This window comes from Chiloscyllium punctatum, chromosome 12 (genome assembly GCF_047496795.1).
Source record: "Chiloscyllium punctatum isolate Juve2018m chromosome 12, sChiPun1.3, whole genome shotgun sequence".
NCBI classification, from domain to species: Eukaryota; Metazoa; Chordata; class Chondrichthyes; order Orectolobiformes; family Hemiscylliidae; genus Chiloscyllium; species Chiloscyllium punctatum.
The window spans coordinates 18525924-18544757 of record NC_092750.1 but is presented as its reverse complement, the minus strand read 5'-3'; the positions used below and the strand labels follow the sequence as shown (position 1 = coordinate 18544757).

Genomic DNA, 18834 nt, shown 5'->3' with positions numbered 1-18834 from the left:
ATGGGCAACAAATGCTGGCTTTGGTGACATCCACATCCGATATAAGGCTAAACCAAAAAATGAGGAGTGTAGTACAGGGTGTACCTAATTTAAGAATGCCCAGCTTAACCAACACTCGTATTTAATAATGCAGTCTCATATCGGAGTGTAATTTTAAATGTCCAACTAGTGAGCAGCTAGTTTATATTGTCCTGCATTGTGTTTCAATTACATACAAATCAACTTCTAAACTGACCCAAGAATGGAATCCGTTAGCAACTTGGGGACTGTCTGTCATGCCTTTTGAATGGTCGTGAAGTGATCTCTTCTGAGTCTGGCAGCTATTCTGGATTGGATAATTTGTATATGAACATGAGTGTAAGGTGGGAGTTCCATCTGGCTTACAGGAAATTGGAGGCAGAAGTTTCGATAAATAATTGGGCTCAGAATAGAACATTTCACTTTGAAGGTGAGTTCTGAGCAGCTAAAACCATCTCCAATTTACAAAATTAATCTGCTGCTCTCATCTTGTTATTTTTAAAACATCTGCAGAACTTAAATAGAAATTGGATCTTCTCTCCGTACACCCGCTGATTTGAAATCACAGGTTTCATAACTAGTTTCAAAGAATTTTTTCTAATCAATATCTGTCCAATGTCACCTTTTGTAAAATATTGTGGAAGACAATGTACCATTACTCCACCTTTTTAAAACACTCTTGCTTTGTTTCACCAGGTATTTCTCAAATACACACATTTGACCCCTTGAAATTCATTGCATATAAATGTTCTGCAAACCTGGTGTTCCAGATCTCCATCCCTAGTTAATATTTATAACACTGCAGGGGCTAACCTGGATGAGGCATTGCCAACAGTATATAGACCGAGTGGTGTATGTTTTCTTTCATTTCCGTTATGAAGATACTTTGAGGATCACTTTAACTTAACTTGTCAGGTGGGAATCTCATGCAATTGAGCATATTGCTCATTAATTACTTGCTGAATATTGGTTTCCATTGTCTTCGACAAAAAGGTCCATCTTTAATTGATCCCTTCCTGATTGGCAGATTAGTTTAAAATTCACCCTTTAATCTATACAGTCCTTTGTGTTTGGATGAATTCCATGAGACCCCTCCTTGGCATATCTCAATGGAGCAGCAGTCACTAAATGGGGAGTTGGCTTACCGAAACAGTAATATAAGCCATAAAAAATCCAGTTCAAATTGTGTAGTGTCCTGGTCAGACCATTTCTTGAGTATTAAGTTCAGTATCAAGATATTTTAGTTGTTTGGATGTAAGTATTGTGTGGGTGAAGTATTTCTCATTCATTTTGCAATATGTGGTTGTTTTGTTTTTAAGCAGTTAATGTTTAAGAAACTTTGGAAAACAGATCATTATGTTGTAAACCTCAAATTGAGCATTACGACTATCTGTTTTCAATAATTGATTTGAACGGTGATGAAATAATAGAACTGCTTTTAAACTAAAATGTCAATTTGTGTATTCTTTTGTCAAATTGAGAGTAACTAGAGGAATACAATGTTTCTAACATGTAATGGTATAGACAACCTTTAGCGATCAATATTGGTATTAATTAGGCAAAGCCAACAAGATGATGATTATTGTAGTTTCTAAGCAAAGCTTTAGCTACTGTATGTTAACTTGAACTCTCTTTATTCAGTTTAGAAGTTGAAAAACTGTAAAACAAGTCATGAACATATGAAAATAATGGGCAGACAGCAAGCATCTGCTCCACCAACTCTGTCGCATACCACTATGGTACAACTGAACACCATGAACCACATTAATCCCTCAACAGGCAGGAAACTCCTAAGAAAAGTAAAGAAAGGAAATCCTTAAACTGATTTGGAGTCTGGAAATCTCTCTCCATACCCTAAAGTTATCAAACAATTTTCCGGTTGCCATAGTGACATTGATGTATGTTGCCTGATATTCCACTAATTTTGTATGCTGTGAATCTTCATTCACTGCACAAGCCAGAAAGCAACTTATTTTAAAGTTTGGCTGTCTGATCAAGAAAACAAACACTTGATGTCAGATGAGTCCCATATTTACGTATTAGCAATCCCTAGGTCCTCTCTGATTATAGCTAACTTCAAAAGTTGTCTTAAGCTTTTATTAGCTCTACTATCCACGAAGAAGTGTTCATTTGTCTATCCATACTGACCATAGTTTAATGAAAGATTTCACATTTAGCTCACTACAGGGAGCCAATTACAGGGTTTCATTTGCATACTGTGACCCTGATAATCTGAACAAAAGATACAAAGTTGCAGTGGTGCCTTATGTCCCTGGGGTTAATTTATTGACAGAAAGGAATAACATCAAGGAACGAACGAATGATCAGAGATGATCTGTTTTTTGTGGTATGGATCATTTAACTCACTATGCATTCAAGAACGCAGACTTATGATGCCAGCCAAAAAAGCAAAAGTTCACCAGAGCAGACATTGTAAATTTAACTAACAAAAGGTTGTCTTGACTACTGCCATTGTGATAGAAGCAGCTTTGTTTTACTCATCATGTAGAATTTACAGTTTAGAAACAGATTACTTGATTCAGCTGATCTACTTTTATGTTCCACTTAAACCTCCTTTCATGTACTCCTTCTATCCCTATGAACGTAATCTCCTATACCATTGTACCTTATGTATGTCTAGCTTCCCCGTGAGTTCATGATTCTGAAATCTAAACCAACATTTCAGTGTAGTACTGAAGAGTACTGCACTGTCTGATGGATGAACATTTAGATGAGATGCCCAGCTGACGCCTCAGTATGCTCTCTCGGGTAAAACATCCTCCGGCCTTGTTTGAAGAAGAGTAGCTGTGTTCTTCAATACATATATTCCGTCGTCGTCCCCGCCCCGCCCCGTCAACATCATCATAAAACAAGTTGTCCAGTCATCTGATTATTGCTTGTGGAATGAAATGCTTTGTTTCCTAATTTAGAATCCAGAATTACAACACTGTCTTGTACTTCAGGATGCCTTAATGTTACAAAAGGTGTCAAATAGGTGCAAACCATTTTTGTTTTTTTAAAATCTGTCTTCCCCTGCTACCTCCACACCCCATTAATTAATAAATGGAAAGAAATTGTGCATTTTATGTATTTAATGTGGTTTTGAAAAATGCCATTTGAAGAATATTGTGTGTTTTAAATTATTAATATGTCTTAAATTATCTGTTCAAATTGCTATAAATTCTATTTAACAATGTACATTTATTGCATGAGCTTTCTATTCTGGCCAATGGAAACCATCCTTCAAGATGAAAAGCACAATGATCCCAATACCACATGTTGATTGAGTAACTTCGCTCTTTCTGCTTTTCCAGATGGGATTCATAGTGTGACAGCACAGTGTGTTCTGAGAGTAATTGTCATTACGGAAGAGATGTTGTCCAACAGCATCACGGTGCGTCTGGAGAACATGTCACAGGAACGCTTCCTCTCTCCTTTGCTCAATCGCTTTGTGGAGGGCCTGGCAGCAGTTTTATCAACCTCCAAGGAAGACATCTTTGTTTTCAACATACAGAATGACACTGATGTCAGCGGCAGCATTTTGAACGTGAGTTTTTCTGCTCTGGTTCCAGGTGGGAGCCAGAGCCAGTTCTTCTCCTCCAATGAGCTTCAGGAACAGCTGTATATGAGCCGAATGTTGCTGACCTCTGTCTCCATGCTGGAGGTTCTCCCATTTGATGACAATGTCTGCCTTCGGGAGCCTTGTGAAAACTACATGAAATGTATCTCGGTGCTAAAGTTTGATAGCTCTTCTGCATTCATTGCTTCGGAGTCCATGCTCTTCCGGCCCATCCATCCCATCACAGGTCTGCGTTGCCGCTGCCCACCAGGATTTACTGGAGATTACTGTGAGACTGAGATCAACCTTTGCTACTCAAATCCCTGCCAGAATTCTGGAATATGCAGTCGCAGAGAGGGTGGATACACATGTGTGTGCCGTGAGGAGTTCACAGGTTTGTTAAACTAGAATTATTTTGTTTCATGATGAAGCAATCTTTTTTTTAATTGAACAGAGTTAAACCTACCTGGTTTTAACATCAATTTATTGACAGCAAAGTTGCATGCATTTCAGTCTCTCAGAATAATCCCGAGACACCATCCTTGAAAAGCCTTCTGGTCCTTTCAAGAGGAAATTGCTGGGCATATTAAATGGCAGGAGCTTCTCAGCAGGGAAGAATTATACCAATAAATTAATTATGCTTAGTAATGTCTTCAGTCCTGCTTATCCTAGCTTTTAGGAGAGTAATTCCTCACCAGTGCATCACATATTCTGATATAACTTATTGTAACAATGTTTGAGTGCGCCTCACCTCATCTCTAGTTACTATTGTTAATATGTAGTTGATTCCAAGTTGTACTTGAGGTAGCCAGCCTATAGAGAACCAGCTCCTCCCCATATTCATAACCAGAATTGTCTTTTGGCTTGAGAAAAGTGTGATGTCTATCAAGTAGCACAGCACATCCTGCTTGACCCATTAGCACCATTTTATGAAAACCAAGGCTGACTCACTCTTTTGAGCTGCATATCTGTGGGTATTTGAAGATCTCTTGCCTTTGAGTGGTCTAGTGGTTGTTGATCCCACAATGGTTTTAACGTAAACCTTCTCATATAGCATTGACGTTTCCTTATCTGTGACATATCACAAGCACTTATTGTTTTTAGCCAGTTTGTTCATTTTAATAGTACTGGTTCTAAGATGTCTGCTTTAGCTTTTGTAATAGACATCAGTTTCTTGACAGGAGAAACAAAAGCTTTTTTCTCCTGTTGAGAAACTGATATCTGTCCTAAAATGTTTTTCTCCATCTGTTTCTGTTGTTCTGGTGTTATTTGTATGCAATTGCTCTTGTCCAACACCTTCCAATTTCATTGTAACTCTGGATTTTAAATTATTTCAGAACCAAGGCTTTTTTGCATTATATTAAGTTCATGTGTTTATGTTTCTTCAGCTGAAATACCCGTAATGGGATTGCAGTTGTTGTGTTTATTGAATGGCTAAATTGCAATTCTCTGTAGCATTCCTGAGAATAAACTCTTTGCTTAATTTGTATGTGCATAAAGAATAAGCATCTCAGGGTCACCTCAATCTTTGCCATTTCTATTTCCTTTCTTTTCTTTGGTTGGAAAGGTCTATTATAGATTGGTTTGGGATTACTTGTACTTCATAATGAGGCCTCAAGAGAAATCAACAATTCCACTGCCATCTTGAGTATTTCTTAATTAAATCTCAGTGTAGTGTAAGGTGGGATTTGTATATTGGAGGTGACTGTTGGAGCTTGTGGCAGTTGCCAAAGGAACCAAACGACAGAGCTACAGGTTCCATAATAGGGTGTTGTCTCATTTTAGGTACAAGCTAAAGAAACCTGGCCACAAGATGGAAGAGTTTATATCTCTCAGTCTTGGCCCTTTTCAAAATATACGTGTTTTGTTACCTGCTCCATGGATCTCCTCTATTCCATGACTCATTCCCATAATAATATGATGGATATGCCATGTGCTTTTAACTGCCTGTAATAATGTTTAGTATAACTGGTTTGGTGACTATTGAAATTAAGCATGCCCTTTTTTAGGTCCCTTCATTTCATTGATCGTAAATGGATGGTAAATCTAATAACAGCAATTTTTAATGATGCCAAGTTACGTGGATAGTTGTCCAATAGGGAGCTGTGAATCATTTAAAAGTATCTAGTTAAGCAAAATAAATTAACTATTAAATGGTATATGGATCTTAATTGCCATGGGTCCAAGAGTAGAGCATGGAAAGAGGCCCTTGGCCCATTGTATCCTTGCTAGTTATCAAGCAAGTATCGATTCAAAACCCATTTTCCAGCACTTGACCTGTAACCTTTAGTGTGGGGGTGATGGCCTAGTGGTGTTATTGCTAACCTATTAATCTGGAGATCCAGAGAGTGTTCTGGGGACCTGGGTTTGAAATCTGTCATAGCAAATGGTTTCATGGTCATCATTCGTTTTTTAATTTCAGATTTATATTGAATTCAAATTCTACCATCATCGATTGTCAGAAAAAAAAAATCTGGTTCACTTAATGTCCTTTAAGGAACGAAACTGCTGTCCTTATCTGGTCTGGCCTACATGTGACTCCAGGTCCATAGCAACGTGGTTGACTGTCAACTGTTTTTGGGTAATTAGGGATGGACAATGAATGCCAGCCTAGCCAGTGACACCCACCTCCTGTGAATGAATTGAAATAGCAAACAAGGTTTTTCCTTTAAATGCTCATCTACATTGTTCTTAAATATCTCAAGGGTTCCTGTCTCAACCACCTTTTTTAGGCAGTGAGTTCCAGATACCCACATCCCTCTGCATGGAAAGCATTTTCCTCAAAACCCCTTTAAAGTCTGACATTTACTTTAAAACTATGCCCCCCGATTTATTGATACCTCATTTAAGGGTAAAAGTTTGTCTGTCTGTACACATCCCTGAGAATTTAATGCACCTTAATCAGCTTTCTCTAATCTAAGGAAAACAGCCCCAACCAATCTAGTCTGTCTTATTGGCTGAATTGCTCCAGCCAGGCAAAATACTGGTGAATATTCTTCACCCTCTCTAGTGAAATCAGATCACTGACTGACCCAAACTACCCACTACTCCACCTGTGGCACACCTAACATTATATATAACTCTACCATAATCTACTTGCTCTTGTATTCAATGTAATGTGACAGTTAGTAGAAATTAACAACCATGGGGCAGCATGGTGGCTCAGTAGGGAGTACTGCTGTCTCACAATACCTGCCTTGGGAGATTGTCTGTTTCTGTGGAGTTTGCATTTTCTCCCTGTGTCTGCATGGGTTTCTTCTGGGTGCTCCATTGTTCACGGCTGTGCAGTTTGGGTGGCTTGATCATATGAAAATGCCCATAGTGTCCAGGGATGTGCAACTTAGGTGGACCACCCATGGGAAATGTACAATTACGGGTGTAGGGTAAGGGGTTGGTCGAGATGGGATGCTGTTCGGAGGGACGATGTGAACTCCATAGATTGAATGGCCTGCTTCCACATTGTAGGGCTTCTATGATTCTATAATGTACATGATCACATCCTCTTTTCAAATGGTGACAGTTAGCTTTGGGAGTAGGCAAACCAGTCACAAAGGAATGCTTCATCAAGTGCTTCCTCTTAGAGAGAGGAGACTGCTGCACAACATTTAGCTGACATCAGCAAAACAAAAAAACATTAAAACTATAAAATTAAGATGTTCACTGGTTACTGCAAGCTTAACTGGTAATGTTTGCTATTTTGAGGAAGCAGCACAATGTCTGCAGGTTGTGAACTGCACTGTTGGGTGGGCATTCATGATGTCTTAAAATCATAGAATCCCTACAGTATGGAAGCAAGCCATTTGGCCTATTGAGTCCTATACTGATCCTCCGAACCCAGACCCACTCCACAGCTGTAACCCTACATTTCAGATGACTAATCCACCTAATCTGCACACCCTGGACACTACAGGCAATTTGACATGGCCAGTCCACCTAACCTGCACACCTTTGGACTGTGGGAGGAAACTGGAGAAAACCTATGCAGACATAGGGATAATTGCCTGAGGAATTGAACATGGATCCACACTGCTTTGAGGCAGCTAACCACTGACTCACTGTGCTGCCCATCTCTCACTCTCAGAACTGTAAGTAAAATAACAAAGTTAAAATTTGGTGAAATCAGAATTGAAATTCTGTGGTGTTCAATGGTCAAGCAAGACTAATCACAAAGAAAGTACTGTGTTTTGTAGTAGACCAACACTCAACCAAATTGCTTTTAACAAACAGATAGTGATTGATTGGCACAACCTTCTAAACCCTCTGTGTGATGTCTGATAATGTGGAAGTGATGCACATTGAGGCATTAACAAAAATACCCCAGTTACTTCCAGACACTATCCACACCCACAGTACAAGCTTGTTGCAGGCCCAAAGAGGCTGCCCTTAATGCTGAAGCTGACCATTAATTCCACTGTAATGCCAGTTCAATGCAGTGTGTCAGTTACTAGTTTTTATAACAAGTGTCATAGCTGCATACTCAGCCCTATGTTGACCTAGAGGGTATGTAGTCAATTGTGCGTGATCACTGCCAAGAATGCATACCTTTTGCTGTAAATATGGGTGGGACGTTACGCAAAACTGTGCAAAGTGTGCCATTTGTGCTACCTGACGTCCCTTTATTTCTAGTCTTCCTTCTCAAACGTTCCATTGATTTCATTTTGGTTTCTCTTTGAGTTTTAACTGTGATAGCAATTACAATAGGACTTATGAAATACATTTCCATAAAGAGCAAACCTGCACAACCTATTATGTACATGGCTAATAACTGATGCTGAAACAGCTTAACTTTAAGAAAGTACATGATGTCTCAAATTATTGAAATTTAAGTAATTGCAGATATTCAGGAAATTCTGACACTGGTACAAAGTTTGACTGGAAATTGAGTGTTGTGTGAAATGGGTAAAAGTCAGCTGTATTTAATTTCTCAGACAAAGCTATTTGCAAATCCTACCACTACATGTTATTAACCAAGGACGTGGGCTTGCAACAGGAGTCTGAAATAGAATAAATGGGTTTGTGAAAGGAGTGAGCCTGGAGACCAAAATAGCCTTTCTCGTTATATATTTCCTTATGCATCCTGGTGACATCTCCGACTGACCAGTTACTTGCCACTAATAGGCTTCCTGTTACTGGGTGAGTAGCTGCTTCCACTGCATAACTGATTCCAGCAAGATTTCCCAGAGGTGGTAATGGGTCTGGTGGCTGACCCAAAGTCCTATTCTGCACACATCCAACACACACGCACACATGCAGCTCTGCATGCTTCTAGCACAGTCTCTGTCAGCAATTTTAAAAATGCTGAGAGACAAACACGATGTTTATACAGACAGGTAATTTGATTAGCCTGTGGAGATGAATTTTAAATCTAACAACCCTCGAGCAAGATTAGAAATTGAAAACATTTTATTTCCCTTCAGAACGAAGTGATTATTTGCACCAGACTTGATCAGCAGTTGACACTGTCTTGTTAATAATTTTGAAAAGGTGCTTGATAAATATCTGGTTGTGGATGGGTAGAGATTTATAATCAGAAGAACCATAATGGTTTTTGTGTTAGAAAAGTCAGCATGGAAGTATATTCTATGCAGCTGGGTCAGTTCTCAGTAATGAAATTATTGGGATTTGGTGAAAAACTGACATTTTCCTTGATTGTAGGAAGCATTTCTGCTTAAGTTTCCATTAACAAATTTATAATCATGCTCAAGACCATAAGCACAGTAGCAGAACTGGGCCATTCAGCTCATCACGTCTGCTCTGCCATTCATGAGATCATGGCTGATCCAATAATCTTCAAATCCATTTTCCTCCCTTTCCCCCCATAACCTAGTCTGCCTTTTACTGACATGTATTTGACTTTGTAGACGGTTAATGACCATTTAGGCAGTAAGTGGGCCTATTTAAGATGGTGTATATTGACTAGTTATTGTCAAGGTTGAGTTAATATACAGTGGCAGCTTGCTAAGAAATGTCCTGCGAGAAGGGCAATCTTATCAGAGTAGAGTAACAGTATCCATTCGGTGCTAGAGTTATATAAACCGTCATGACACGTGTAACAAAAGTAGACCATTCAGTAGATATTGAGAGTCAGTGTCATCACTGTTTAACATGAAAGCATCACTAGCATAAAAAGTTCCCAAATTTTAAGAGAATGCTATGGAAATCTATGGATTACTTTCAGGAGGTGTTTTGATGCATAATAATGTTACAGAGGGGAGAAGCTGAAACTGCTGGGGCTGTTTTCCCTGGAGCGTCGGAGGCTGAGGGGTGACCTTAAAGAGGTTTACAACATTATGAGGGGCATGGATTGGGTAAATAGGCAAAGTCTTTTCCCTGGGGTTGGGGAGTCCAGAACTAGAAGGCATAGGTATAGGGTGAGAGGGGAAAGATATAAAAGAAACCTAAGGGGCAACTTTCTCACACAGAGGGTGGTACGGGTATGGAATGAGCTGCCAGAGGATGTGGTGGAGGCTGGTACAATTGCAACATTTAAGAGGCATTTGGATGGGTATATGAATAGGAAGAGTTTGGAGGGATATGGGCCGGATGCTGGCAGGTGCGACTAGATTGGGTCGGGATATCTGGGCAGCATGGACGGGTTGAACCGAAGGGTCTGTTTCCATGCTGTACATCTCTACAACTCTAACAGCAAAGGTCAAATAGTTTTTCAGACAAAAATGCTAATGCGGAGCCGCCAACATTTGAAAAAATATGTAGTGCATTCCTAGAGTAAATTAGTGATACATCCAGTTGGACAGAATCTTTTTATGTCAGTGAATATCTAATTAATTTTCAGCTTGATACTGGGTGAGTGTCACTGTCTAATTGCATCATTCACAATGGGTGAACAACAGAAATTTCAGCTACTACAGATATGGAACCACATGGACCAGGTGAAACTGTTCTCGAGATTAAAGGTATGCTATAAGCAACTCTACAATGCAAATGATGTAAGAGTAGAGAATGTATATATAATGCAGAATGACTGTACCACAGCCTTGAGGCAGTATGCTGCCTGTCTTTACCTCAACATTTTTCAAGGTATTTAACTAGTTACCATCGATACAAAACTAGTCAAGAGAGACAACATTATGCCAAATCTGTCTGAAGACTAATCCGAGAACTACTGGTCAAGGGGCAACTGGTGGAAGATTTCGTTGAGCTTCCTAGATTCATGTGAAACACAAAAAGAAGAAAGAATTAATTGTATTTACCTACACTGACACAAGATAATTGGTTTCATACTGTCAGTGAGGTGAAAATCTAGGACTACAGAGGGTTTGCAGAAATATTTGAGTCCTGCCCTCACGAAAGGAAATTTATGACAAAATCAAGCAAAGTTTGTGAGAAGATGCAGACGAGGAAAACAAAACAATCTACTTGAGCTTGTTGATCAATTTTTAACTGAACAAAATTTCACAGCAAGTTTGGATTTGACGTCAGATAATGAAATGACAGAAGTTCAAGTGACCTATTTAAAATCTTCATTTTGCAAGGAGGAATTAGCAGTACCAGCTAAATCACTAGCAATCTTCAAGTAACATGACTGAGGATGTAAACTTGATGACTTCACCAGTAAGAATACTAGCTAGGACGATTAAGGATGTTCTACCTAATCAACAAGTTGAAGTAGAGAGTTGACAACTTTCAGCTCCAATGTATTGACAGATTAAATATTTGCTTAAACAGATTGAAGATGAGTTGTCCACTCTGGGAGATGGGAGCCAATACTGAGTCTAATGTCCTCAGATTAAGAATACTATTGAGGAGAAATTGACAATTGAGAAATTCAGGATATTACAAAAAGAAAATATCTCTTTCAATAGAACAGCAATCTTCCATGAAGGGAATTCATGAGATCAAAGGCTCTCTAGATGTTATGGGCCAATTACAGTTGTTTTGTGACATAAATTCTGGAGATTAAGTGTTCTCCAGATTGGGTAATGGGCCGAATATCTGGTTTAGCCAAACTGATATCCTCAGCGAAAGACATCCAAGAAATAAAAGATCTTCCATTGTACAGAATCTTTACAGACTACAGTGTATCAAGAGCGGAGTCAAGATCTACAGTTCTCGAGCCAAAAACCAACTAATTTTCTAAGTTTGATGAAAGTATGTTCTTGAAAAATGATGAAAGCCTCAGGATCCCTAAATTTGTGAACTCCAATTTGGGGAAGTGGTAAATGCAATTATGTGCACTGATGCGAAAATGTTAACTTTGGGGGTACAAGAAACCTGGCCAGAGATTTGAATATCTTTATAGTTCTGAATTGTTAGAGGGAATGTGCATGTTGGAGACTGCATACACTCCACCCAATCTGACAATATAATTTGAACTGAGATGGAGAAAAGGCAGAACAACATCGGATTTTGTAAAGATTTTGTTAAAATTTATATCAAGGTCCAACCTTAGTAATAATGTCCATCTTCTTAATGTAATTTGAACCTGATTGCTATCGTGCAATAAACTGCATTTCGATTAAGACACAAATTCTTCTCATTAAAACACTGTTGGTCTAAACTGCATGAGCCACAAGCTGCTAAAGGTTGGCTTGCATGGATTGCTGCTGCCACGGTGAAGGGAATGTAATATTGGAGTGGATTTTCAACAAAGAGAGTTGCTTTCTCCTGGATGGTGTCATACTTGTTTTTTGGAGCCCCAGTCGTCCAGGCAAGTGGAGATGTTCTGTCATACACCTGACTTCTGATTTGTAGATGGCGACAGGCTTTGTAGAAGTAGGAAGTGAGTTACTGCATGAGCAACACCTTTTAATAATTATTTTTTTTTTAAATGGGAAACCCACTTGTTTTTTTGTGATAGAATTACTTGTAAGTTGTAGTTACAAGCTGTAGTTTTGGGTCCATGTAAAGCTTGGAACTGCTACCGAATTATGTTAATTAAGCTGGTAATTTACCTCGAATCCATGACCATGGATGTGTTTGTCTGCTAAAAAGGGTCAGTCACAAGCTTACCAACTTTATTGCTGCTGTTGTAGATTGTTTTAATGAGCTTAGTATGAGTGGTTAATAGCTCTTGCAGTGCCAGAAACTTGTAATGGGCACTTCTAGACAAAGAAGCTTGGGTATTGGAAGGGGGGGGGTAAGTCGAGGATTTTTGATTGAGGATGGATGAAACACCCGAAGGAAAGCTAAGAGGGGTACGTGAATTGAAGTTTTGAAGGCTAGGGTGGAGGCACAAAGTGGGTAAGGTGCTATCATGGGGCTTGGGATCCCCCCATCCTCAGTGTGTGACAACCCCTCCCTCTTTCCTAATTTTTCATCAGAGTCAGTGGACTATCCACTCTCATCTGTCTTCCATCCATAACTGTATTATCGTGAGGGCAGCATCATATTCAGGTCAACTGGCTTTTAAGCACAATCGATTGTCTGTCAGTGAGTCTTTTCAAAATGACAGGTGGGCTATTGGTTTCTGCATTTGCTGGCATATTGTCATTGGTTCACAATCCAGCATCACGATGCTGGAATTTGTGCATTCACAAGTCGATGGCAGTCCCTATTTCCATTTATACTATTCCATCCTATATTCAGTAGCAGAATGAAAGTTGTCATCTGAATTTGTATGGAGCAGTACTATCAATACGCCTGAATGCTCTGAAAGGAAGTCAGAGAGGAGTCTTTCTGTTGATATACATCTTTCTGTCTTCCACGAGATCTGATAAGTAATTTCATGTTTGGCTTTGGTTTTTAAGCGCATTTGTGGTATCAGAAATTTTAATTCCACTGAAATGCTGTTTTATTACATGTCCATTTTGGGGTGATTTGCATTTTTTTCCTGTCAGTTAAAGCTCATTGTTGTTTGTTCTACAAACTTTTCTGTCTTATTCCCTTCCCTTTGATCTTATACAAACCGGAGGCATGAAAAATAATTCTCTCCTTATGAGTAGATAATCAGGTCAGTTTGCTGTTGATGGTGAGACTTGTCCCAACAATGTTTAACATTATTCAATTGCTGTATATATTTAGCAAGCTGTTCAGAGTGGTTTAAGATACTGAATGTGGTAGGAAGGCAGGTGGGGTGTGTGTGTGTGTGTACCTGTAATCAGCACAATGTATTTAGTATGCAAGCTTTCAACATCAGATGAAAATAGTGCTTTAGAAATGTACATTCTATGTTGACAGTATTTACAAACTGAAATCGTTGAGTTTGAGATTTATGGTCTTCAGACCCCTTGATCGTGCTCGCTATCCTATGCATTTGGCCTAGAAATTTTAAAAAAATTAACACTGAGGAGGGCCATGTCAAAATACAAGACAGCATTATTAAAATGGTGGTGTGTGTGTGTGTTTATGCCAAATGAGTATTGGGATATGCAAATGTGAGGTGATACATTTTGATAAGGAGGCCACCTACACTTCAGAAAAATGAAGCCTAACTGGTGTTGAGGTGTAAAGGGGTGTTGGGGACAAAGTTAGAAACTGTTAAAAGTAACAATATTGGACAGAAACATGCACACAAAAAGCTCAGGTTCATTTCTACAGGAATAACACTGAAAAAGTGCTGTGTTAAACTTATGTATGGGAGGAGTTTATCATTCCAGCAGAATTCACAGCCTCCACAGTGGCAGTACTGATTGCAAGTCCTACCAACCTCTGATTAGCAGGCAGAGCTCAGTGGGTCACATTATCTGCCCCAGTGTCGTCCCGCTTCCTCCTCATCAATCAAAGCAAAATGCTCAGAGTCACAGTGTGATTTTATCTCATTCATCTTTATTCCGGGCCCAGGAGGGAGAGGGAACGATTACCCATGTGTACAGATACATGAGTTCACGGTCATCTCTGGAACAGCAGTTTCTCAATGAACTATATAGTCATTTTACAGGGAGGAGCATCCAGATGAGGCAACATACATATTGATTGGGTGATCGTTACAATCAGCAAGTGTTAGTAGTAAAGATTAAGCCATCTGCTGTTACACAATCAATAACTGACTTCATTTAATGAATACTTTTCACCTTGTTAAACTGACCTCACATTCTGAATGCTATCTCATCTTGATAAATGGCTCTACATAATGAATGCTTTTCCACCTTTTTGACCCATTACCCTTGCCTCCAGCACCCCATTGTTAACTTTACGTTCTTATCTGATCTGAGTCATACTCAGCTGAACCTCTTGTTTTACAAAACCCATAACTCTTTCCCTGTCTGTTTATACTGTATACACATTCTCACCAGGAATCTTGATTTCAACTTCTCACAATTTTTTCCAAGGTTCATTTTAATTATATAAATCATCTTGCATAGCATCTCTACTTCCAAAATAGAATATATTTTGTGGAGATAAAGTTCCTTTGTTTATTAACTGACTTATTTTGCTCATCATAGGGAAATAGACCACTTCTATTTAAATTGAGATGGGCTCCTGTAAAATGTAGAGCAAAGCTACTTTTGTCCAAAATTATGCAAATTTAAGCAAACACTCTACTGCATTTGTGTGAATCCAACAATTTCTTGTAGCAGCAACCTTTGTGGTCTTTCAAGTTAGACTGTTGGTCTATGAGCCCATAGCCACAAGGAACTGTTATGGGGACCACATAAATGAATTTAATATCAAACTTTTATAGAACAGCATATCAACATGGACTGGATTGAAACTTAGATCTAAAAGTAAAACAAACATGTCTGATTTACCATATCACTCAGTTCTAGAATTGATTATACAGGTTTATCAACAGGACTTGGTTCTTCATATGATGCTGGTCACCGGTTAGGTGGATTGATACTTATGAATGCAACTAACTTTAGCATCTGTGCAGTTGGAAGTTTGCTTATTATGTGTAGGTCTGTATTCATTAGAAACTGCAGCTTACATAGGTGTCTCTTGGATCTTGTATAGGTAATAGCAGTACATGCTACAATTTTTAAGGATTGGCCAGCTGCTTAATGCTTAACATGTGATTGAGTTCCCTCGTGTGCTTTACATGGTTCAGCTTTGTATATTAGGAATTTAGCAAGATAATGATTTTAATCTCCTGCAAGTATCATTTCGAGTCCAAGGTTGCATTTTTAAGTTGTACTGCACAATACGGTACAACCCATCACAGATTTTTTGTTTTGAAGAAATTCATCGCAATTAGATAAAGGGAATTGCAGAAGTGGATTTAAAAATAGCCACATGTGAGACCGTGAGAGCTAACCAAAGTCAACAAAAAAATTCAGCACAGCTTGTTCCAACAAACAGTCAGACTTTATTGACAAAACTGCATGAAAACGGTTAAACTTGGAAGAGAGAGGGAGTTGCTCTTAGTTTCTCTCACAAGTTCATGCTTTCAGAGAGAAGTGCAGGAATCTTTATACTTAATCTTTATGCTTAAAACTTATCAATAGCAATCAATAATTATCACTAGAGTTTTGTCATCCAGTAGACCGGTACATTAAATTATGATCTGTGTTATTACTTCAGATGTTTATAATATTGACTTCCCAAACCTTGTGTCACTGATGTCATCCCTTAATCTAGTCCTTGTTGGGTGTTCAGATGATTTTGTGGAATGTCCTTATTTATGCTTAGTTAGTATTCCAAAATTTATGTGGAGTTAACTAATCAAGCTCAGACGAGGTTTACCAAAGTTAAAGAATTTGTGTGAACTTAGCCTGCATCATGTTCTGCTGAGGTTAGTAATGCTTTGACCTTTGCTATAGCCTTAACTTGTATTGTGTTCCAACCATGGGTGGCCAGTTTTCCCATCATGCAACTATCTGTTTCACACAATTCCACAGAATGATTTCCTTATCTCAGGTGGGAGGTGGGAGTTTCCCCCTAAAGAGTTCTGATTATCAGATACGAGACAATAATTCCTTAAAACAAGAAAATATTGTAAATGGTAGTTAGCTAAAGTAGGAATGAAGACATTGGAAGTGTCCAGTAGATCAGACAGCATCTGTGAAAAGTTTCAGATCAGTGACCTCTCAGTACAGCAAATAATAGCACTATTCAATGAAGCACGTGGCAGGACCAGGATCTACTGGTTGACTCCGTGTTTAAATACACATCATGGTGGGATATTTAATTGTGTATTGGCTTCCATAATCAGTGTTGAGTTATCTGTTATGGCCAGGTTGACTGTAGAATTCAGTTGATTGTAAAGGCTACAAATTTCTTTTATTGCTCTTTTAGCCTGTATATCCTTGCTCTGAGAGATCAGTTCCTGCTTTGTTTCTCTTTTGGAAAATGTGAATTGCCTGGATGTATTGACACGGACATGTTTACATTTGGTGCTGTGGCACCTACAACAAAATAACCTAGCAAAACCTTTATGTTTTGAGTTGTGCTCACAACATGAAGAATGACTAGACAAAGTAGGAGAAGGTTTCAAAAAAACACAGTCTGCTCTTTTCAGAAGATCATGGCAGAATAAATTGTACCTGGGAAAATTTCTTATGCTTCTTTGTGGCTTTGTTATCTACCAATGTGTTACAGCTTTAGATTCTGGATAAGTGAAGCAAGTATATTTGAGAAATGGATTTTCGCTATCAAGACTGGAAGTTCAAGTAGGGAAATCTGCCAATAGGTAATTGGTCATGCTGTATCTCCATTTCAATGATGGTATAACCAATCAGCACCCTCTTCTCATGCTGTATAAAATGGTGTCCCTTTGTTCATGTTTATTTTTTGCATCCTAGTTCTGGATGCAAAATCTTGAATGTCTTGCCCCCTTTTAGCAATGTTTAAGTTCCATTCCAGGACTTGAGCACATGTTGGAAGCTGACACTTGAATCCATTTTAGGTTGGTGATGCATTGCAGCAAGTATTGTCTTTTTGGATAACTACTAAGTCTGGTTGTTCAGAAAGGTGCTGGAGGTGCCATCGTATTTTTTGTATAAGAGTAGGGAATTCTTTTGGAGTTCAGGCCAACATTTTATTTTCAGAAAACAGCAACATGCCTGGTTAACTGACTTTTGAAAGTATGAAAATTTGCTGCATGCAAATCGATTTTGCTTTGGTCGAAACAAAAACAGTAACACTTCAAAAATAATGAATTATTGAGAAGTGCTCTGGAATATTTGGAGAAAGTGAGGACTGCAGATACTGGAGATCAGGGTCAAAACGTGTGGTGCTGGAAAAAGAACAATGAAGAGCTTATGCTCGAAACGTCAATTCTTCTCCTCAGATGCTGCCTGACCAGCTGTACTTTTCCAGCACCACACTTTGACTTTGGAATATTTGGCAGAAGTAAAACAGTGCAATATAGAATCATATGGAATAGGAAGAACAGTAGTTCATTTCACTCAAAAATTCAGTAAAACAGTGGCTGATCTGATTGTGGATTTAATTCCACATTTCTGCCTGTCTCTTGACTTGCCGTATGGTCAAAAATCTGTTTAACTCCATGTTGAATGTATTCGACGATCTAACTTTCAGTTCCAAATCTTGAGACCAAGTTGAGACAAGTAATTCATCCTCCTCTTTATCTCTAAATGGGCCACTTCTTATTTTTAAATTTTGTTCCCTAATTTGACAATCGTCCAAAAGGGGAAGCATCCTGGCAGCATCTACCCTGTCAAGTCCCCTGTGAATCTTGTACATTTCATTAAGATAACTTCTTATTGTTCTAAACTTTAACGTTTTCAAAAGATAACTTCTTCATCCCAGGCACCAGCTGAATGAACCTTTGCTGAACAGTTTCCAATGTAAACATACCGTCCCAGTTAGTTTTTTTTCATGCTATGTTCATGCATCGTTTTGTAATCCATTGAGGATTTAAAGCATAACTCTGAATTGGCACATATTAATTTCCTGTTTGTTTCTAATGAATGTGATTTTTTATATAAATAAAATCTGAAAACAAACTTGAGACTACCCTCTCCCTCTCCCCATCCAAATATCAAAATGTATTGTTGCTTTGCTGAATGTCATTCATTAACTTTCAAAAAAAACCCTCAAATGTGAAAAACTGTATTTGCGTGTGGCAGCACTATTTCTAAGACAGCTACAGCATATTGCTGATGACAGTCTTATCAAATCATCAACAGACTTACAACTTTTATTCAGGATGAAAGCCTATGGTTCTAAAAGGTTAAGGGTTTAACTGAAGAAATCTGACTATTTCAAAGTTCGAGCTTTGTTTTGAAACACTACAGATCTCTAAACTCTATAATTTTATGTTGGGGATGGGGTTTACAGGCATTAACCTGAAGCTTTTGAAGCACAGAGAATACGAGGCATTGGAAAGATTGTGTAGAGCGTTGTGTTTTATTGATGAATAAAACATAGCCAGTTCATCCCCTCCAGTGATGGCA

At 38.6% G+C, this 18834-nt stretch overlaps 1 protein-coding gene across 5 annotated transcripts in view; it reads left to right on the top strand.

Moving 5' to 3' along the window:
• LOC140483641 (cadherin EGF LAG seven-pass G-type receptor 3-like) overlaps positions 1-18834 on the top strand; it is a 253976-nt gene that overhangs the window by 31236 nt on the left and 203906 nt on the right. For 4 of the 5 annotated variants that reach the window (XM_072581949.1, XM_072581950.1, XM_072581948.1 and 1 more), the window contains exon 2: positions 3333-3971. The exons of the other annotated variant lie outside the window; for it this stretch is intronic. In XM_072581949.1, coding sequence (XP_072438050.1) covers positions 3333-3971 — 639 coding nt within the window. The remainder of the gene's footprint in view (positions 1-3332; positions 3972-18834) is intronic. 5 annotated transcript variants of the gene reach the window in all.